The 22,970-nt window shown below is 42.2% G+C and overlaps 2 protein-coding genes and 2 pseudogenes across 2 annotated transcripts in view; 2 read left to right on the top strand and 2 right to left on the bottom strand.

Annotated features, from left to right (window-relative positions):
• The window catches only part of Pds5b (PDS5 cohesin associated factor B), a 145,265-nt gene that overhangs the window by 27,178 nt on the left and 95,117 nt on the right, over positions 1-22,970 (top strand). Inside the window, exons 2-3 of the mRNA XM_051162830.1 lie at positions 17,435-17,561; positions 21,978-22,181. Coding sequence (XP_051018787.1) covers positions 17,435-17,561; positions 21,978-22,181 — 331 coding nt within the window. The remainder of the gene's footprint in view (positions 1-17,434; positions 17,562-21,977; positions 22,182-22,970) is intronic.
• On the top strand, positions 8,755-8,852 carry LOC127204076 (uncharacterized; annotated as a pseudogene).
• LOC127204041 (uncharacterized) lies at positions 10,693-10,805 on the bottom strand (annotated as a pseudogene).
• On the bottom strand, positions 19,780-20,315 carry LOC127203909 (ubiquitin-40S ribosomal protein S27a-like). Its single transcript, XM_051162829.1, has one exon. The coding sequence runs from the start codon at positions 20,282-20,284 to the stop codon at positions 19,820-19,822; it is 465 nt and encodes a 154-aa protein (XP_051018786.1). The 5' UTR covers positions 20,285-20,315; the 3' UTR covers positions 19,780-19,819.

The following is a 22,970-nucleotide window of genomic DNA, read 5'->3' as shown; positions in this document are numbered from 1 at the left end:
GACTTGAAAGTCACCAAACTGCCTTACTGGTCTTTTGAGTTTCTTCTGACAGCTCTGCAGATACCTGTAACTTGATGTGCCTCTTGTAACTTTCTAGACTCTTGACTCCTCAGTACAATAAGATATGGTCATGTCTGTCTAAGGTTTAAAACAGACATGGATTGCCATTTCTTTTTTTGCTCCCTCATACCAATTAGCGTCTACATAAAGGGACAGAGAGACATAAAAAGTGGTTAAGGTTTGTTTAATTATAATTTTTTTCCTGTTTTTTAACAATTAAACTTTATTATACAACCCAACTAGCTTACACAAAATGGAAAAAAAATTAAAGGGAAAAAAGAGTGAACCTTCCGGTGTCCGTGCCACGGGATGGACCTAGGTGTCTCTAGCCTGTGCGCAGGTCCGGCCTGTTCGCTGATCCTCTTCTTTTAATTATAATTTAACAAAAGTTTTAAAATGCATCCTTTGAGTCCATATGAACATTAATTGAACCAACATTGTTGCTTTTGATGCTGGCATTAGCTTCTATTTTACTGTTTCCTTCCCAACTAGAAATCGAAAAACAGCAAGCCATTTTCTGAAATACATGGTTGTGTTTAAGAGGTTGAAACTTCAGACAGCCTCCTTCAGTTCAGCTGTCCTTTCATTTACCCTGGTACAGCAGGCCTAGCCTCCTTATTAGCGCTGGTTACTCACCACAGACAGTATCTTTTACTTTGAACTTCCTTGAAGTTTTCAGTTATAGCTCATTTATCCTGCCTACATCCATGTGTTACGGCACATTTTCCTTCTCCACAATCATTCTCTTGAATGAATTTTTAGTTTTGACTCATCACCTTCAACTTGGTCCTCTAAATTCAAGCTCTCTTTTTAAAATACTGTTTAAATTTTCCTTAGTGTCTGCAAGGCTTTGCATTTTCTTTTGCCACTATCTCATCTTTCGCTAACACAAAAGTAAAGCTGTGAGAAAAAAACCCAACAACATAAGATTTTTAAAAGTAAGACTAAAAACAATACTAAAAATAATAGTAAATAGAAAAAAACCAGAGGAAAACAAAAAGAAAGGTAGGGGCGGTTCTTAGAGCCATAAAACTGGAACCTGCCAGTTGGGAGAGAGTCAAGTTGCTGGTAGTCACTGAGCTCTGCTGTAGGTCTGTTGTGTTCTCTATACAAGTTGCTGTGTTATGCTGACTGTGGGCCCAGGTTAGTAAGAGCCTGGGATGCATTCATTTTAGACACTTGCCTTTTTTGTATACTAGTAGCTGTCACTGGCTGCAGTGATCTTTACAGCCTGTGGTGTGGGCACTGCTAGTTCAAGAGACCACCCTCCGGCGAATATCTAAAGTGAGGATATCTCTTTATTGGGGAAGTCACAGAGAGAGCACTGCGCTCTCAATAGAGTGCTGTGGAATCTGAAGGAGCCAAGCTTTCTGCCTGCTGTGGTGTCTTAGTCCTTTCAAACCTTGCCTAGCCATAGCTGCCTGACGGGAGCAAGCTGCACACAGGAGTACCTGTGGTGGTTTGAATAGGAACGGCCCCCATAGACTCGTGTGTTTGAGTGCTTAGCCATAGGGAGTGGCGCTGTTAGGAGCTGTGACCTTATTGGAGGAAGTGTGGCACTGTTGGGGGGCGGGGCTTTGAGGTCTTCTATGTGCAAGCTATGCCCAGTGAGGCACACAGTCTCCTTCTGCTGCCTGTGGATCAAGTTGTAGAACTCTCAGCTCCATCTCCAGCACCATGCCTGCCTGCACACCGCCATTCTTCCCACCATGACGATAATGGACTAAACCTCTGAGACTGTAAGCCAGCCCCAGTTAAATGTTTCCCTTTATAAGAGTTGTTGTGGTCATGGTGTCTCTTCACAGTGATAGGCACCACTACAGCGCTTGAGCTAGCTTTTTGTCATAGACTATACAGCCACTACCAGGTGTGGTGGCACATGCCTTTAGTCCCAGCACTTGGGAGGCAGGGGCAAGTGGATCTCTGTGAGTTTGAGGCCAGCCTGGTCTACTTAGCGAGTCCAGGATAGCCAAGGTTACACAGAGAAACCCTGTCTCGAAAAACCAAAAAAAAAAAAAGAATACATAGCCAACAAGCTCTGTTCCTCTGCAGTTAGACCCCCGCCCCTGCTGCTTATCCTCTGGGACTGTGTGAACTGTGTGAGACCCACTGCGGCTGATGCCTGTGGCAGTTTCTTCTGTTTCTGAGACAGTGTCTCTGATAGCCGTGGTTGACTGTGAGCGAACGCACTACATAATGAGGTTGGGGCTGGCCTGGTCATCTGCCTACTTGTTGTACCTTGCCAGTGCTTATGTTTCAGGCATGGGCCCGCACACACTATGGTGAGGACTGTTTCTTGATATTTTTTTTCCTGCCCAGAAGGTAGAGTGTGTTCTCAGGCTCTTGGCTTGTGACACAGACATTAGAAAATTAATACATTTTTGATAATTCTTTTGAGTCAAATTACTTTTGACTCAGATTTGGGGCAGCTTCCTTCTTTGGCCTATGAGACTTGAAAGATCAATGCCAGCCAGGCCTGAGGACTAACGAGAAGTTTCCCCATGCAGCAGGATAGCATATCCCCAGACAGAAAAGCCTTAGTTTGACAGCTTTTCCCCATGCAGCAGGATAGCATATCCCCAGACAGAAAAGCCTTAGTTTGACAGCTTTTTCCCCATGCAGCAGGATAGCATATCCCCAGACAGAAAAGCCTTAGTTTGACAGCTTTTTCCCCATGCAGCAGGATAGCATATCCCCAGACAGAAAAGCCTTAGTTTGACAGCTTTTCCCCATGCAGCAGGATAGCATATCCCCAGACAGAAAAGCCTTAGTTTGACAGCTTTTCCCCATGCAGCAGGATAGCATATCCCCAGACAGAAAAGCCTTAGTTTGACGGCTTTTTGAGATAGACACGTGACTAGAGTATAATGAGAAAGCACTCAGATTGTTACATTTGCAACATATTCTGATAACAGAATTAACTGTCAGGGGTGTGCTGGCGCTCGCCTTTAATCCCAGCACTTGGGAGGCAGAGGCAGGCAGATTGCTGTGAGTTCGAGACCAGCCTGGTCTATAAAGCAAGTCCAGGACAGTCAAGGCTACACAGAGTAACCCAGCCTTGAAAAACCAACAAGACAAAACAAAACAAAAACCCTACCAACCAAACAAACAAAAACACAACAACAAAACAAACAAACAAAAAACCCCCAAAAAACAAAACAAAAAAACTTTCAATAACACACTGATAGGAAGACATTGGCATATCGTCTTCCTAGCTGCGGTGTCAACAGTGAATTGGAGGTAGCTCAGACTAGTCTGTGATGAAGTAAGGGTGGGCAGGGTTATTAACTTTCAGTATCGAAAAGGAATTGCTAAGGATCATGTCTTGTTTTCTGGGAGATAGAAGTAGGTGCACAAGGGACAGACTTTTCCTGGGGAGATGCAACACACATCTCACCCCAGACCAAAGTATGGATACCACTAAAGCCCACCTTGGTGAGCCACTGAGTTTTATTGGGGTTCCTTACAAGAGTGAGGGTGAGGGGTTACTTATAGGAGCAGAAATGACTCAACAACAGCTGTAACATCAAAATGTACCAGTTTGGGTGACAGCTGGTAAAAGCTGGGAACCTGGAGCAGACTGCACAAGGCCGCAGGCAGCTCCGTGTGTTAGAGACGTTCTTTCCAGGTGCCTCAGTTGGTCTTAGCCTCTCATCTGTGCAGCTTGCCTGTTTTCTGCTTCTTCCAGGCAGCTGCCCTGGTCTCTCCATCTTTTTTCTTTTCTTTTCCTTTTTGTTTGTTTGTTTGTTTTCTAGTTTGCCTTGCCTGAGAGTGACTCTCAGTGGTCTTTATTGCTCACTCTGGGAGGGAGAGGACTAGCGAAACTGGTCAGTTTCTGGTACTCCCTGAAGCTAATTTGAGTTGTTTACCTTTTGTGTTAAGAAGATTCACTGGGTGATAGAATGTTCCAATCTCAGAAAAAGCTGCTATACAAAAAGAGGTTGGGTAGAAGGGAAGGAAATAAGAGGGATAAGTGTGACTGGTAAAGCAGGACGGAAAAAAATTAAGTAAAAAGTAATGTACTAAAGATTTAAAGTCAACTTTGTGTCATATTGCTAAAATGGAGTATGTAAGGGTCAGAAAAGTGTTTCATTTGATTTAGCACCAGAGAAACCTGTGGCTTTTATTGTATAGCAAATCACCTACAATTTAATTCCCAGTTCCAGTTCTACAAATCAACAATTTGGATTTGGGGGATCAGGCTGGTTCTACTGATCTGGGTGAAGCTTCCCAGGCATGTGTATGTGATTACCTAGTGCTTTGGCTAGCTAGTGTCTTGATTACCATGTCAGGATTGACTAGTTTCTTTTTTGAAATAGGGTCTCATATAGCCAACACTTGTGTCAGACCTGGTGTATAGCAGAGGATAACCTGAGCTCTCTAATCTGTCTTCCTTGTTTGCATACAGCTATATGCCCCCATGCCATTTAACAAATGGATAACTAAAAAGGGACAGTGTGGGCTTGCTCAGATGCCCAGAACCTCAGGTTAGCAAACTCAACACAAGGGCATTAAAGCTGGGTCAGATCCAGACTCAAGGCCTAGAAACCCTTCTTAACTTGGTGTTGCTATGGAACAGTCTAAAGGCCTTTTTCACGGTAGACAGGTGCCCCTCTGAGCGGCACCCCTAGCCCATCCTTACTTCTGGATGGGAAAAGCCAGCCACATTGCATGCATCTTTGTAGATGCAGGGAAACAGTTGTTCCTTTTGCACCTGCCACAGTGATCATGGCCAAGGCATCAAGGCTGGTTTTAGTGGACCTGAGAAGCTGTATTGGATTAGTGGGAGAACGGTAGTCTGAACATTTGTGTGGTTTACTTTTCCTTCTGTGAATACCTGCCTACCTTCCATCCAAGAACAGTATTCGAATACTGACAGGGTCTAAATACAGTACGATAGGAGGTGGGAAGACAAGAGAACTCATGAGGTCAAGCTCTCTGAAAGCTGCAGAGCCTGAGACTCTGTGAACCATAGCGGGCTAGTTTTTATGTGAAGATACTTGTTCCTTTCTGGGAACAGAAGATGGGTAAAAAAGTATCTAGGCATTTAATTTGGTGATGGGAGGCTGAGGAAGTTCTGGTTTGAACTTGCATATTTTCAATGAAGTAGTCTACCAAGAGCAGTGGTGTGAGACTGCCCGAGGTTTGACAGTAGAGAGAGGCCATCGTTTTATTCAGCTGCGCTTGCATGTTGACTTGACTACTAACTAGAGAAATAAAAAGATTTCAGTAGATGAGATGTAGCCACTATTTATATTATATAAAGCATACTACTTGTAAAGAGATTTACGGGAGCACTTTTTGTGTTGCTAGGTAGAAGTTGATTTAGTTGAGATGTCCCAGGGCTGGGACTCTGTTTGATTTGAGCTAGTTAAACTTTACTTTTTTGGGTTTTGTTTGTTTTTAAGATTGCATCTCACTATGTAGTCTTGGCTGTTCTGGAACTCACTGTGTAGAGCCAGCTGGCCTCAAACTCAAAGAGATCTGCCTGCCTCTGCTGGGACCAAAGGTGTGTGCCACCAGCCACTATGCCCAGCATTTTTTTGTTGTTGGTGTTGGTTCTTAAAAAAGATTAACACAAGTGAAGACCATATCTGCTGCTTCTTTTTATTTTTTTTAAACATTAACAAAACATGAACTCAAAATTTGGTCCATTTTCTAAAAAAACTTTCTAAAAGAACTATTGGAAACTGCAGCCATTTTCCAGTGTCTTTGGGTTGGTTCCAGAATCCTCTTGGATTCCTACATTTTCTTTTACACATGATAACATCTCTAGATGACTTGTGCTTCTTTCTTTCTTTCTTTCTTTTTTTTTTTTGGTTTTTCGAGACAGGGTTTCTCTGTGTAGCCTTGACTGTCCTGGACTTGGCTTTGTAGACCAGGCTGGTCTCAAACTCACAGTGATCCACCTGCCTCTGCCTCCCAAGTGCTGGGATTAAAGGCGTGTGCCACCACCGCCTGGCTGACTTGTGTTTCCTAATACAGTGTATACATTACGTAAAGAGTTGTTAAGTTGTATTGCTTTAAGAATAGTGGTTAACTGTGCACATTCAGCACAGAAGTAAAATAGAACATTCTTGCTCTATATTTAATTGAGTAACAAATGTGCACTAATACAGAGGGAGCACTGTATTTTATTGGTATACATGAGAATCATTAAATGAACATGTTTGCAATTAATAGGATTACCTAATTAAAATCAGATGGTGGTGTAGTGGTGAATTTTCTCTCTTCAGCAGAGAGGGCATTGCATGTACTACAGACCTAAGAAATAATCATCATTCAATATTTGATTGATGTTAGCACTCCCTAGAAGTATTAAGGAGTTTTGACAACGCCTGGGCTGTTTGAATCTGATGCTAGCTGAATTGTAGCACACTGTTGAAACAGCCTTTAAACAGTTGGAATAGAAATAAATGTATTTAAGAGAGAATAGCTTCGTGTGTGTGTGTGTGTGTGTGTGTGTGTGTGTGTGTGTGTGTGTGTGTTTTCTGCTAGGAGTTTCTCTTATTAGATTTTTCCATTGTCCTTGATAAGAAAAAGCCTAATTTCTCATTCTGTCTAATTGCTGTATGGATTGTCTTTAGTCTAATTGCTGTACGGATTGTCTTTTGTGAGTGTGCCACCTGCTGGTTCTCAGATGTACAGTCTTGGGGAGGACTATGAACTCTATAGTTGTCCTAATTCTGCCTTAAACCTGGAGGTGAAATCCCAGGAGAAACCAGCTCTGAGTAAACATGACCATGTAGGAGTCTAGTAGGAACTTGTTTTGACTCTCCGACAGTGAACTTAATGGAACATTGTGAATTATTAAGAAAAATCACGAGAATGTCATGATTCATTTCTAACTAGATCAACCTAAAAATATGCTGTTGTCTTGTTCTTGATTCGTTTCAGTGCTATTTCTCTGTTTTGTCCACAAAAGGATGTTGTATATATATTTTTTTGAGTCAAGAATTAATGATTCAGTTGATTTTTTTTTCTTCTTCTTCTTAGGACTGTTAGTGTCGCTTACGCACATTTGAGATGGTAGAGTGCTCAGCCCTAAGTAGAAATATTCCATCACACTCCTCCTAAGGCTCAGGGTCTTTGGGGAAGAGGGGAAGACAGATCGTAAGAGCAGCAGGTGGGGGTAACTTCAAGGACACAGTGTTTGGACACAGTCGGAACAGTTGCAGAACTCGGAGCACTTAAAGCAGCATGAAATCCCACCTTTAGCTGAGGAGCTGGCTGCATTTGATAGCTACTGGGAGAGAAGAGTCAGTTTTCTTGATAACATTACCTCTAGTAGGTCAGACACACTGAGGGCAGGCACAACTCTGTGAGTTTGTTTGTTTATTTATTTATTTTTAACTCTGTGAGTTTATAAGAAAAAGAAAGAGAGAAAGAAAGATCAAAGTTGGATGGTGAAGGGGAGGGAGGTGGACATGACCAAATTGTATGGCATTCTCAAAGTATAAATAAAAATACTCTTTAAAAACAAAATATACATTTTCTTGTTTTCTTTTTTTGGGGGATGGGTGTTGAGACAGTGTTTTACTATGTAGCCCTGGCTGTCCTGAACTCACTGTAGAACAGGCTGGCCTTGGACTCACAGGGATCCTCCTGCCTCTACCTCCCTAGTGCTGGGATAAAGATGTTTACTACCACACTTGGATTTAAATATAAAATACATGTTTCTTTTAAATTACTGTTTGAATTTTACGAAGATTATATTATTTACATTATATCTATTTTTTCTTTAATTGCACTGGAAAGATGGCTTACTGGCTACTCTTGCAGAGGACTTGGGTTCTACCAGAATTTGTTCATAACAGGAACAAAATGTAAACGCAACAAGAGACATGAAAACTTTACATTTAAATGCTTTCTGGAAGTTTCAAATCACCCACTAAAAATAGGGGAATCCCACTTGTCATCTTTTTACTATAAATACATGATAAACTCAGTTAAATTTTTTAGACTTGTTTTTATTTTACGTGTATGGGTGTTGTGTCTGCATGTATGTAATATGCACCACATGCATGCAATGCTCACAGAGGCCGGAAGAGGGCGATGGATCCCCTGGAGCCGGAGTTACTGATGGTTGTGAGTAGCCACGTGGGTGCTGGCAACGGAAGCCAGCAGGAGCAAGGAGTACTGCTGACCAGAGAGCCAGCTCTCAGCCCACAGAGGCTTTGTTTTGTTTTTGTTTAGTTTTTACTATTTTGTTGTTGGGCTTTTGGACACTGTGTGTGTCCCTGAGTGCCCCAGACTGGCCCTGGCCCTGATCCTCCTTTCCACACTTCCCACATCACAGTCATAGGCAGGCACCATCGCTCTCATCATATCATCATCAACATTTTTATTTTGGAATGGAGAGGGAAGTTAATAAATAAATACATTGTTCTCTAGTATGTACTATATATAAGATAGATCTAGTAAGGCTCATTTTTATATAATGTCTTTATAACGCAGTCACTCTCCATTCTTGCTTTCCTTATGTTAGGTGACTAGTTGAGCTTCTGTTGGGGTGAGGGAGGAGCCCTGGCACTGGCATTGGGTCTGCCAGGCTCAGAGGAGCCTCTCTGTTTTCTTTCCTTGTTTCCTCACTCTGTCTCCTGCCTTGCTTCCTTTCTGCCTCCTTCCCACCTTCTTTTTGTTTATCTTGTGACTTGGCCTTAACTTCCAAGAACATTTAAAAAGAAATGTCTGGTGCTCTGTTCAGCACTAAAACTGGAATGATACAGAGAAGATTAGCATGGCCCCTGAGGGAGTATGACACGCAGATTCATGAAGCATTCCATATTTTTGAGTAAGTAGATCTAAAAAGAAATATCATCCAACCCAACTGAAGGAAGTATTTGCTGAGGTCACTACAGTAATTTCCACTATTTCTCACCCTCCATCTTCAGACATCCTTGTTACTTACACTCCTCGCTCTCCTTCCACATTTCTCACCTATCAATATACTTGTTTCCTCAAAGTTCAGTTCATCTTATACCCCTCCCCTTCTTTTGAGACAGTCTTATTTACTCTTGGCTGGCCTGGAGTTTGCTGCACAGACAAGGCTGACCCTGATCTTGTGACAAGCCTACTCTTGTCACCTGAGAGTGCTGATATTATGGGTGTGTGCCATTATGCTGGAGTTCACATGGCCTGTCATCCCTCCCTCCCTCCCTGCCTCCCTCCCTCCCCACCTCCGTCCCTCCCTCTCCTCCTCATCTGTCCTCTCTTCCTTGTGTGCAGGTGTGCATGCATTTGTGCGGATATGCTTATGATTGTTAAGTGTGTGCAGGTACATGTGGGGGTCAGCCCTAGGTAGTGTTTTTCAGGTTATCTCTCTTGCTTTTTGAGTAAAGAATCTCAGGGATCCTCCCATTCTCATCCCTGCCTCCCTGGTTCTGGGATGGATTACAAGTGTGCACCACCACAGCTGGCTTTTTATCTGTCTGTCTGTCTGTCTATCTATTCTTTTTTATTGGTTCTTTGTGAATTTCATATCGTGTACCTCAATTCTACTCATCTCACCTCTCCTCATACCTGCCCTCCACTCTTGCAACCTCTCCCCCAACAAAAGTCTTGTTGTGGAAGCTGTAGGATGTCACACGGTATCCCACAGTGTACCCTTTTGTCCACACTTCTTTGCAAATGTACATTGCAGTGACTCATTGGTTTGGTATAAGGCCTCTGGCTTCTGCTAACTGGATCCTCACTGGGACTCCTCTCGGATATCCTGTTGTTGCCTGTGTCATGGGGAGCCTCCAGCTTTGGATCTGCAGGACCAGCCCCTTCATGTACTCCAGCAGTTCATAGATGAGGAGATGTTGGGTTGGGCCAATACAAAGACCTGAGAGGTGAGTTGGTTAGCTCACTTGTTCTCCTGCTCTCCTGGCTGGCTCATCCGCAACCCCTGCAACCGGGGTCTGCTCTCCTGAGTGTTGCAGCTGGTAAGGGGCAGAGCCAGCTTTTCTGCCTGCCATAGAGCGAGGGGTGAGGGGGCATCTCTCCTGCTCTCATGCCTCCAGGGCCAGCTCTGCAGATGGCCCAGTTCTGCACAGCCCTTAGATAGTAATATGCCCCCAGGCGTCAGCTCAGACAAAGGACTCCGCCTGGCTTTGGTGGTAACAGACCTCTGCTGCTGCAGGGCCACAGACCCAGACATGCCCTGGTGGCAGCACAGGCCAGGCCCCCAGCACAGTCCCATGTGCCATCACTGCTGTTCCTTGCTACCCTCCAGAGTCTGCAGTTTTGCCTCCCCTCGTTGTGCCCACATCCTTCTGCTTCTCTTTCTCTGCTACTTTCTTCCTTCTCTCAGGGTGTCCAGAGTCTCTGAGTATCCAGGGTTCTCTAAGGAGTGTTACGCCCCACTCGCACATTATGGCACCAGGCCGAGGTCGTCTCGGCCATGGGCTGCCCCCCTTCTCCCTTAGGCCTGCATGGTCCCATCTGATGATTGTCATTCTGATGGTTGTCGGTCTGGTAGTTGTCTCGGGCTCCATCTTCACCCAGCTCCTTGGGAGGGTCGTCTGTCTTGGGCTCACTCCCAGCCCAGTTTCAGCTGGGGTTCTTTTAGTCTCTGACCTTATTCCCCATCCTGGGAGCCAGACCCGGCCTGCACGGCTCAGGACTGCTGGTCATCTCAGGCTCACTTCTTTTAGGGAGTCACTCAGATGTTCACAGGTAGAACACTGAGTGTAGACACAGCCTTTCCCGTCTCTGCCTCCCACTGACGCACCTGTGACACAGCAGCCTCTAAGGGCAGTCACACCTGGCTCCTTATGTGCTTGCTGGGGATCAAACTCAGGTCCTCATGCTGTGCCACAAGCACTTTAACTGCTTGAGCTTTTTCCTCAACTTCACATTAATTTTGTATCTATGTCTGTCACCCTTGGAGGCTAGAAATGGGCAGTGAATCCCCTGGAGCTAGAGGTAGAGATGGTGTGAGCCTTCATGTGGGTGCTGGGAGTTAAACCTAGGTCCTCTGGAGTAGCATTGTGCTTTAGTGCTGAGCCATTTCTTTATCCCTGCATCACATTTTAAAAATTAAGCTTTTGATTTGCATAGCATAAACAGTAATGTTATCAAAACATTGTATGGTCTTTTCTAGAAAACTTTAGAATCTATATTTTAGATCTATAAAATACAGTTGCCTTTTAGGATGAAACTTAATTTTCCTCAAGGCATCATCTGTTTTTTCCCCTACCATCTGTGTTATAACCAGGACATATATTTTATATACTTGCTCATCATTATATTTGCGTGCACGCGTGCTCACCTGTCTGCTTTTGCTGGCTCTTTTCCTCTGCTCTTCTCCATGTGAGTTTTCATCAGGTTCTTGGTGGACCTGCAGCTCAGTATTTAGGCGCGCAGGTCTGTGTTCTTCTCCCAGTGCGGGCTGCAGTGGGTTTATGCCAGCATGCCAGCCTTTTTTGCCATGCTGGGGAATTACAGGCTGATCCTTGCTTACGCAGCACGCATCCTACACATGGAGCCATCTCTTCAGCTGCTTGCTGTTGTAGTATTTTGCACCAAGTGGATTCCTAGTTAATAAGGATCTTTTCAGGGACAAGTACTTTGAATATTATAGCCATTTCCTCCTTTTCTTTTTGTTTTCACCCCCATTTATTTACTTATGATTTAATCACTTTACAGCCTTATCCTGGCCATTTCCTCTTTTTCTATTGAAATCATTTTTAGTTGTCCGAGTCAATATTGTAGCCAGTTGCCTGTATTCCTTCCTTATCACTGTTTCCTAACTGGCCTCACGATGTCAGTGCTTCTCAACCTGTGGGTCATGACAACCCTTTCTCGGGGTCACCCAAGACCATTAGAAAACACAGGTGATTACAGTACAACTGATAACAGCAAAATTAGAATTATGAAGTAGTAATGAAAATAGCTTTATAGTTGGAGTCACCACAGCGTGAGGAACTATGTTAAAGGGTCACAGCGTTAGGAAGGTTAAGAACCACTGCTCTATTTGGTTTTTCCCAATCTAGTTTGTACTATAGACTAGATATTTCAAAACAGTCGTCATTCATTTGGCAAGTGCTTTCTGAGTACCCACTACTACTAACGTCTATCTTATGTAATAGCAGGGGCAGAAAATGATGCCTGTCCTTGTGTAAGGAGCAGAATAGGGAGTACAGTGTGCTAAAGGCCATGTGTGTAGGCTCAGACTAGCTAGGTGTTAGGGAGCAGCGCAGCTCTGCTAGGTGGAGGTCAGGGAGAGTGAGCATGCACACTTAAAGACTTTGAGGTATTTCATGGGGTCTGCTTAGGGGGAGGGACTGGTAAGCGTCTCACTCTGAGGAACAGCCTATGTGTATTCACAGCATTTAAAACTGCGTAGAACAACATTGCCTGTGAGATTCAGAGCCAGCTCAGAAGCCTCTTCATGGTGGGTTCTTACCTTTCCCGGCTTAGCTCCCTTTTCTTTCAGCTGCATTTTCATGTACTGCCCCCCCCCCCCCAGGTGACAAAGTCTGAACCTTGCCAGCCTTTTCTCTTGTTGTTTTATACCATCTCCCTTCATCTCTATACCTTTGTAGAAATCTTGTCTGCTTAAATCTCCTTCCCAGCTTCATGTTGCTGATTCTGTTACAGTGACTTCAGAATCTACTGCGGTTTAGTTGTTGGGGGCTGTTTCTCTGGGTCGACTCTTGAGGTCCAGTTTCCTCGTTTCCCCCATAGTTGCTGCTGAAATGTGTACAAGGAGTAGGCACACAGTAACTTGAATTATTGACTACGAGCATTCTGTGCTGTCTCCACCTGAGCAGCTCATCTATGCTGGCTCTCTGGCTTTTGTAGACTGCAGATGTGTGCAGGGTGTGAAGTCTGCTCCCCAGGGTGACTCGTCCTGGGCCTTTGAACGTGTGTTTGTTTAGAGGAGCACACTAAATAGCCTGGGCCTCAGCAAACAGTGCTTGTTCTCGCCTCACGTTCTAACGGCTTTTACATTTGGTTTTGATATCTGGATTACTAATCTACCCAGAATTCATTTAATGTTTCTGTGAAGTTGGTAATAGCAGTGCTTTTTGCTCTGTCCTTAGTGGCTGATACCGTCTTATCCTGTCACTTTTATATAAATTTCATGTTTATGACTCTGTTTTACTCCATCTTATGTCCCATTGCATCATTTTCCCCTCACCAGCACCACATTATCTAAATTACTTCAGCTTTGTATTGGGCTTAGTATTGGTAGAACCGAGTCCATTTACTGTTTTTAGTTCCTTTAATGTCTTGGTATTTGGGGCCTTTTGTATGTTTGTAGAATAAATTTTTCTTTTTCTTTCTTTTTTCTTTTTGCTTCTGCCTCGCTTTTCTCTGTCTCACTCCTTCTCCTCCTTCTCCCCTTCCCTTCCCCACTATCGCTTTCCCATATTCATTGCCCCTTTTCTGTCTTCTTCTGTTTTTGCTTTTTTCATATTTTATTTAATTTTAAAAAATTGAAAAGATTAGATCATTTCCCCCTTCGTTTTCCTCCCACCTCCTATGTGACCCCACAGCCTCTACCCTTGCTCTCTCTTGAAGCTGTGAAAACACACACACACACACACACACACACACACACACACACACACACACACACACACACACCCTAAATGTGTGACTACTTTCTTGTTTTTTTTTTTTTTTAATGCAAAGTCTCATAGTTCAGGCTGGCCTGGAAATTGCTACCTACAGACTAACCTGGAACTCCAGGCCCTGTGTCTGTGATTACAGGTGTGTACCACCATACCCAGCAGTCACTGTTCTACCCGCAACCCCAGGTGTTTCTTGAATGAACCTGAGACTCCATTCACTTAGCTGCATCCTCACCTTAGAACCAGAGCTTGCTTTGATGATTGCGTTGAATCCCTTATCCGAAGGAGGATGTATTTTTGCAATGTTTAAAACTTTTTAGTTCCTTATTTCATGAATGCAGTAGTATCTTTTCAGATAGGTAGTTTGCAGAATTTTTCTCAGGTTCATGAAAGTGTTTTTAAACTTCTTTGTTGTTTATCTTTACTTTTTTTTTTCTTTTCTTGAAAACCTTTTGGGATAATTATAAGCAGAAAGTTGCAAAAATAGTATTTTGAACCTATCAACCATCATGCATCTGCCCCTGCACACTTATGTACTTACAACAAAACCAAGAAGTTCACACGTTACAGTGCTAGTTGGTAGAATTTATGTAATTTACTCCTGAATTTTTATGTTTTGTTTTTGTCTTTTTGAGACAAGATTTGCCTGTGTATCCCTGGCTGTCTTGGAACTCATTCAATATGCCAATCTGGCCTTAAACTCACAGAGATTTAACTGCATTTGCCTCCTGAGTGCTGGGATTGCAGGTGTGTACCATCACAACCATTGTTTTTTTTTTTTTTTTAATTTGTGGTTTTGCCTGCATGCATATATGTGCGTCACTTACGTGTCTAGTGCTTCCAGAGACGGGAAGAAGACATCCGATCCCTTGGAATTGAAGTTAAAAACAACTGTGAACCTATGTGGGTGCTCGGAATTGAGCCTGAGTCCTCTGGGAGAGTAGCCAGTAGTTAGCTCCTGAGCCAGCGCCCCCGTTCTCTTACTCTTGTATGCAGGGTCTGTGCTGTGACCCTGTAATACCGTTCCTCTTGTTGTGCTGACCCCCAACCATAAAATTATCTTTGTTGCCGCTTCATAACTGTAATTCTGCTACTGTTACGAATCGTAATGTAAATCTCTGTTTTCTGATGGTCTTAGGCGACCCCTGGGAAAGGGGGTCACACCTCACGGCTTGAGAACCGCTGCTATAGAGAGTGTCAAGTATGCACAAATGCAGTCAAGAGGGGGTTGCCTCCTGCCTCTTCACTGCTATACCTGTGTTTTCTTAAAGCTGCTCATCTGCCGCCCATTTCTAGGTTTCTATCACCTTGAAGGAAACCATAGCATATAACCCTTCGAGCTGGACTCTTTCTTTGTGTTATGTTACTGCATTGTTCCACCTGTTAAAAAACACTTGGAATGCTTTCAACCTGGGAACATTTTCTATAAATCAAGGTTTTCATTTTCTTAGGAAATATACAACAGTGTGATTTCTGACTCTGTGGGTTAAATACTTGATTTTTTTATTTTAATAAGAAAGTACCAGAATTATTTTTACTGTAGCTATGCAACCAGGAATATCCGAGATTAGCCTTTTCACACTCTTGCCTATATGTAGTGTTACTGTCATGTTATTGCAGTCACTTGTGTAGTGTGAGGTTTCTTTTGTGCTGGTAGAGGCAGTGCTGCTGGATCTTTATGCACTCGCCTTTTCCTGTGGGTTCTTCAAACGCTGCTTGCTCGCCTCTTTTGTCACTGTGTGATTGTATTCTTACAGTGCCTTTTTGCAAGTTTTTATAGATCATAGTTCTACAAGTCACTTACCACATAGGTGTTTTCTGATTTGACAATTCTTTGAACATTGTGCAGGTTTGTCTGTCTTGTTTAGAAGTTTTGCATAAGCTTGTACTCTGGGATCTTGTGTGTGATGTATTTCAGCTCTTCTGAGCTACTCTACATCACTGACTGACTGCATAGTTATATTTTGTCATATGAATATAGCAGTTCAGCTATCCTGTGTTTGATAGACACTGTGTTTGCTGTGAATGCTTCAGTATATTTGCCTTACTGTAGACATATGTGCTTGTTTCTCTTGAACACATCCAAAGAAGTGGACCCTGGAGCCCTACACACACACACAATATATATATATATATATATATATATATATATATATATATATATATACATATATATATATGTGTGTGTATATATATATGTACGTATATATATATTTAGATTATATACTTTCTTTTGCTTGTTTTTTTCATGGAATATTTTTCTAATATTTCACTTAAAAATTCTCTTATCTATATTTTAAAACCCCACACAAATGAGTTAAATGTCTATTTAACACTGGCTGGCCTAAAATTCCCAAGGGATCTGCCTGCCTCTGCTATTTTCTTATTACTGATCGCTTGCTCACATGTATTATATATGCACAAAGTATTTAATGAGTGCTAAACAATTCTCTGAGTGCTTTACACAGATATACATATACATAGCGATCAGATGTTGTTTGGCCAATTTGTCTTATTTCACCTGTTCTTGAAAATTACATTCCTTAGTTTTGTATATTGAATATGAGATTTTATTGTCCCCTGGCTTTTGTTGTTGCTACTGAGAAATCACCTATTTGTTTTCAAATGCTCTTCTTTTTTAAAAACCTTTTAAAAAGAAAAGAAAACCCCAAAGCCAACACACTATGTTGAAAAGGTTTTCTTAATTGAAGTAGGATTACATCTCTTTCCCCCACCCTCCCCTCCCTCCAGCTTCCCCCAACGCCCCTCTACAACCCTCCCAGGTTCCTGTTTCTGTTGTCACACACACATATATGTATGTGTGTAAATGCACAAGTATATAAATATGACTTGATAATACATTGAGATTTCATTTTCTTGAATTATTATCCTGTTATTTTTAATTCATTGACTTCTTTTCTTGAATTGGAGAGTGGCCGTCCTAGGATAGGTGCTGTCCTGGGGTAGGTGCCATCCTGGGGTAGGTGCCATCCTGGGATAGGTACTTGGTGCCGTTGTGTGACCTGTTCATATTTGGTGACTCACAGATTAGACTTTTTCCTTCTTCAGGGCACTTTAGTTTTATGTTTCTCTGTGCTATGCCCTGGATAACTTCTCTTGTCTTAATTCTAATATTTTTACTAACTGCAAATGAACTTGCCTATTGAACTTTTACTTATTTGTAATTGTTTTTTTGCCTGTTTGAGCTTTTATTTTTGTAATTATTCCTTAAAGATTTCTGGAATTGTCTTTATGTTTTTGACAGGTACAGATATTCTGTCCCTTTTGTTATATGTGAACACTGAAGCCAAACCCTGTCTTTGTTGGTGTTGGCAGATAACATCAGAGACCAGATAGATACATATGCTGTGGTGTTCGACTTAATTCTCTGGGCTCTTGGGTGTTTTGGTTTTGTTTTGTTTTTTTTCCCCCCTATAATTTTTTTGTCTGAATCATTTATGTTACTTTATTTTCTATTAAGTAAATATACTTATAGTAATTCCTTGAATATCATACAACCAATTTTGATCATATTCACCACCATTCCAGCCCCCCCCCTTTTTTTTCTGTTGTGTGTCTTTGGTTGGGGAGAGTTAGTATAAATTATACAGCTTGCTACTAATGAAAATAAAAAGTAAATTTGATTCAGTAATTTGGGGAAATGTTCAGTAAAATAGTTTTCATTAGATGTCCAAATTACCCTAAAGTATGAGGCAGTTACAAATTGTTGGGTAACAACTTATCTTTTACATTTATTATAGTACATGCCTGTTTTTAGTTTGTACCTAATAATTTTCTTGCTTTAGGGGTACAGACATTTCCATCATGGCTCATTCAAAGACAAGGACCAACGATGGGAAGATTACTTACCCTCCTGGTGTCAAGGAAATCTCAGATAAAATCTCTAAAGAGGAGATGGTGAGGCGGTTAAAGGTGAGTGAACTGTGTGTGCTTCAGACAGCTGGGCAGTGGTGGGGCGTTTCTGTGGGAGTCTTCATGTAGGGCCATGGCATTTGCTTTGCTAGGGCTTAAAGGTAGCAGATGGCAGAGAAAGAGTTTGTGGGAATAGGGCAGGTAGGGAACAGAAGGGATCCTACTGCTACTGGGAGAGTGATTAGTACATGTCCCATGATATTTTTATGCTGTTCATTATCGAGTTATCTGTTCTTCCTAGATGCTCCCCACCCCTCCTCCACCTGTCTTCAGGTCTGGGAAAGGAAGTTTCTGGTATTTATAGGAGTCCCAGGCTATAGGTTACCTTCTGGTAGGTTATTTTTAGGGTAGAGAGGGCTTGACTGTTAGTGTCTGTCTCTGCTTCTGGCATGCAGTAACAAACTAAGGTGGAAGGTACACCTTGCACGAGGCATTCTCTGTGACAAGAGTCTCTTTAGATTGTGTTGAATAATGTTTTGCCTTTTTCTTCATGGTATTAATGGTCCCTGTGACTGTTACAATGTTTAAAGTAGCATTAACAGACAAGGCTAGTGTGAAGCTGGTTGGCCAGTTGCTTAAGATCACCCTTCCATTTGAGCAATGTTCTCTCCCCCCACCCCCACCGTGTGTCTCTGTGTGTTATGTAGATATCTTGTTATTATATTCATTTCTTTCAAATGATGCAAAACATAAACTTACACTTGCTAGTGGATCATATGTAATATTCAACATGTACATTTTGTAATGTTTGCTGATCTGTTATTCTGATTGTTGGTATTGGAAAACTTGTCTTCATCACGGAAGGTCCAGGAGCTCCATGGAAGTAGTATGTAAGGCTGTGTTGTGGGTGTGCGAGTGGCACCAATGCTGCCAGCAGCGTCACTCTGCAGGAGACTTCTGACAGGAGGGAAGCTCTGGCTGCTCAGTCAGTTAGGAGCTGTGTCTGTCTCATTCAGGAGAGCCAAGCTCGTCTCTTTAGGTGTGATGTGTCTACTTTCCTGTGCATTACATTTTCTTGATCTACTGTTTTTTTTTTTTTTTTTTTTTTTTTTTTTTTTTTTTTTTGTGAAACTGGCATGTTTATTTCCTCAGGTTTATCCCAGAAATGATAGGTCAGAACCTATCGTGTCTGTGGGAACAGTGCTGTGAAGACAAACCACATGTGTGCTAGCTGATTCACGTTTGCTAACTTTGATGCATACTATTTTCTTAAATATATTTAAAGTTAGAGGCCTCATCTGAGTTATAATTGAGAGTCCCCTTTGCCCCTCTTAAGGCAAGTCTTGCTGTGTAGCTCAGGCTGGCCTGGAACTCCATATGTTGTCCAAGCTGGCCTTGAACCCATAATCCCGTGTAAGCCTCCTGCATGCTGGGATTAGTGATGGTCGTTAGTGAGATCTGAACACTATTTGACATTCAGTGCTGTGCAGTGTGCTTTATTACTATCTGATGCTGTACCAAGCAGCACGCCTTTCCTTAGTCACATCTCATAAGATTTTTAGCATACTCCTCCTTAGAGAAATATGAAATGAATTTAATTTTGGATGATAATACATTTTGCTATTTAAAAATACCCATATAAGTTTTATGAATTATGACACATTTTTAACATATGGGTTGTCATTTTATATAATTTCTGGGTTTTCCTGTAGCATTCAAAATATACTTTATTCCCTCTGTATGAAGAGACTGTAAGGAAAAAGAATTAGTTCTGTGCATCCGTCTCTTTATCTACCCCTTGTGTCTTTCCACACACGAGGTACAGCTAAAGTGGTAGCACAGCACTTCTGTGTGTGGATCCTTTATAGTCCGCATTGGCTCCCTTGGATCTGCCATCCGGTGTGGCAGGCAGAGGGCCTGCTCTGTGAACAGCATTGTCTCAGTGCCTATAAAGCAGTTCTTACTCAGAGCCCAGTGGCCCTGGTCAGCGCTTAGTGCGTGTAGCGCCACCTAGTGGATACTGTATAGCTACCTTTTGTCAGAGTGGGGTTAAAATGTCATTTCTTTCAGGTTTGACAGTTTTCTTGATTCTCATTTGAAGGAAGAATAATAGTACAGATCATAGTAAAACTTTTAATAGTTTTATTAAAAGTACGGCTAGGACAGTTTGAGATAATAATTTCTACTAATACTAAAATTAGAGAAAACTTCATAGAATTTAAATAATTTCCTTATTTTGGTTTACATTTCCTTTTTAAAAAAATAATTATGAAGACAGTTTTTTTTTCAGTTCCTTCTTTTTATTAACACATACACAACTACTTGTCTTCTGGTTTGTTGAAGCAGTAAGTCAGACAACATTTGCCACAGTAATGTCTGTCAAAGTGGCTAGCCATGAACACTCCAGCACCACATTCATCAGGACACTCTCGTCGAAGTCGGCTAATTTTGCCATGTTCATCCACCTTATAGTATTTCAGCACAGCCAACGTCACCTTCTTCCTTTTATGCTTGTTCTTCTTGGGAGTGGTATAAGACTTCTTCCTTTTCTTAGCACCGCCATGAAGTCTCAACACAAGATGGAGGGTGGACTCCTTTTGAATGTTGTAGTCTGACAAAGTGCGGCCATCTTCCAGCTGCTTACCAGCAAAGATCAACCTCTGCTGATCAGGAGGAATTCCTTCCTTATCCTGGATCTTGGCCTTTACATTTTCTATAGTATCCGAGGGTTCAACCTCAAGCGTGATGGTCTTCCCTGTATGGGTCTTCACAAAAATCTGCATCTTGGCGGTGGCTCCACCGCAGATGGCAGGACAGATCTATTTCTTACAGCTTGTTTCTGCTTAACACATACATACATGGATTATCTCATTGAGCCAATGAGATGTCCATATCATATTTTCTTTTACTGTGGCCCAGAAATGTGCATAGTGTATTGCCATTTACTCACATCATGGTAACTGAAGGTTGCATTTTTCTTTAAGAATACATCTTTGACACCCCTTTAAAAAAACATTAAAATTTATTTTTCAATTATATGTGTCTCTATGCTGGGTATAAGCACATGCGAATGCAGTGTCCACAGAGGTCAGAAGAGGGCGTTGGATCCCCAGGCCCTGGAGTTACAAGTCATTGTGAGCTGCCTGGTGTGGGTGCTGGCAGCTGAACTTGGGGCCTCTGAAGAACAGCACACGCTCTGAATGCTGAACCATCTCTCAGTCCCAGACGTTCTTTTCTCTTGAATCTGCTTATATAGTCTTTGGGGAGGGGGACTAAGTAGAAGAATCACATTGGGAGTGGCTTAATGGCTAGGATGATATCGTGTTGCTATGGCAAAGTACTTGATAAAAGCAGTTTAAGAAAGGAGAGTTTATTTTGGGCTCACAGTTTAGGGTGCAGTCCATGATGGCAAGAGAAGACCTGGTAACAGGAGCGTGAGGTAGTGGGTCACATGGCACCCACTGTCCAGAAGCAGAGATGACTGTAGCTGCATACCACCCCTCCTTTTCAGTCATGCAGGAAGCCAAGCCACCCACAGTACTGGGGCTGTCTTCTTCATACAAACCTTTCTGGAAACAGTCTCATGGCCACTCAGCAGAGCTCTTTCCATGACATTCTAAATCCATTCAAGTTGGTAGTGGACGTTAACCATAACTGGTGGAAACTTAAATTCTCATACTAGAGTGTTCTTTAGGATGGAACTATTAGAAAAAAGGAAGGATGTGATTTCTAAGTAATACAGTATTTTTATAGCGAGACAAAAAGTTTCTACAGGTACAGACTTTAAATAATGACCACCGCATAGGGTAAATCTTAAACTTGAAGTCTGCTTGGCAGATAATGTAGATAAATGACAACTAGTTCTTGTACTTTAAGCTAGTGGTTCTCAGCCACTAGGATCACCTAACACTACTGCAAAACACAGATGTTTACATTACAGTTCATGACTAGCAAAATTACAGTTATGAAATAACAACGAAAATAACTTCATGGACAGGTCACCACAGCATGAGGGTTAAAGGGTAGCAGCGTTAGCTTGGCTATCCTGGACTTGCTTTGTTTGTAGACCAGGCTGGCCTTGAACTCACAGCGATCCGCCTGCCTCTGCCTCCCAAAGTACTGGGATTAAAGGCATGCACCACCACACCCGGCTGAGAACCACCGCTTTAAACAGTAAGCATTAATGAGTTTTTTTGAGATAGAGTTTGGCTTTGTGGCCCAAACTAGACTTTTCAATCTTGACCCTACTGCTTTAACTTTCCAAGTCTTGGGTGACAGGCATGTGCCACCACGCCTGGTTAAGGCATTCTAGTTATATTTTTACAATTGTTTACTCTCTATTGTAAAAGGAGCTCATGCTACGTTTTTCTGATGACAGTATATTTATTTTGGGTGAACTTTTGTAAGTACTGTGGCTTTTATCTGACATGACTGTTGACAGGAAACATCTGATTATCTTATGGTCTTTGTGCATAGATGGTGGTAAAGACTTTCATGGATATGGACCAGGACTCTGAAGAGGAAAAGGAACTCTACCTAAACCTAGCTTTACATCTTGCTTCCGACTTCTTCCTCAAGCACCCTGATAAGGATGTCCGCTTACTGGTAGCTTGCTGCCTTGCTGACATTTTCAGGATTTATGCTCCTGAGGCTCCGTACACATCTCCTGATAAACTAAAGGCAAGTAATGACGGGAAGCCTGCGGATTGGCTCTTTACCGCTGACTAAATGAATGAAGTAGTTAAGAATTGTGTTGAATTCTGTTTTATTGGCTGGACCAATATTTTATTAAACTTGTGTTTGTTATGAAACTTAACTTTTGAAATACAATTTCTGACCCCCCAGAGTAAGCAGATTGAGAGAGTCACAACGCATGGTACAAATACACACATATACATGCATATATGCATGCGCTCACACACACGCTCTCACCCTAGAAGGAGTGAATTTATATTTTATTCTGGAGTTAAATATGAGTGACCATGGCCCAAGATCATGAGTTTAGATTAGATTATCTGAAATACTGTGTTCTCCATGTGGTGACAGGCTTTTAGAGTAGAAAGGCATTAAAATAAATGGCTCTTTTATTTTTACATGGGTTACAGCGGTGTGGAGAAGTCTTAGCCTGTGGCATTGAGCCTTGTCTTGGTAGAAGCTTATAGTCTGTTCAGGTGTTCTAGAAGGCATAGAGATTTAGTCAGACAGAGAGGTCTGGTTCTGAAGGGAGCTGAAGTGAGGCCTCGGTGGTGCGTAGAGTTGCAATGTGGCATACCACAGGCACAGAAGTGCTGCTAAGTCACTCACCTGGTAGGATCTCCAGCATCACCATGGTTTTGTTGTTGTCGTCTTTTGTTTTTTTGTTTTTCCTGGGAAGTCTGGCTCACACAACGAATACTGTAATTTTCATATTATGTCACCATGATGCTTTGTTTCTCATTATGATCTTGGGTTCCTCCTTTTCCTTTTGAA

This window comes from Acomys russatus, chromosome 19 (genome assembly GCF_903995435.1).
Source record: "Acomys russatus chromosome 19, mAcoRus1.1, whole genome shotgun sequence".
Lineage (NCBI taxonomy): Eukaryota > Metazoa > Chordata > Mammalia > Rodentia > Muridae > Acomys > Acomys russatus.
This window is presented reverse-complemented; position numbering and strand designations above follow the sequence as displayed.

Coding starts and splice junctions, on each gene's coding strand:
- LOC127203909 (XM_051162829.1), bottom strand. CDS start 20,284: ATGCAGATTTTTGTGAAGACCCATACAGGGAAGACCATCACGCTTGAG.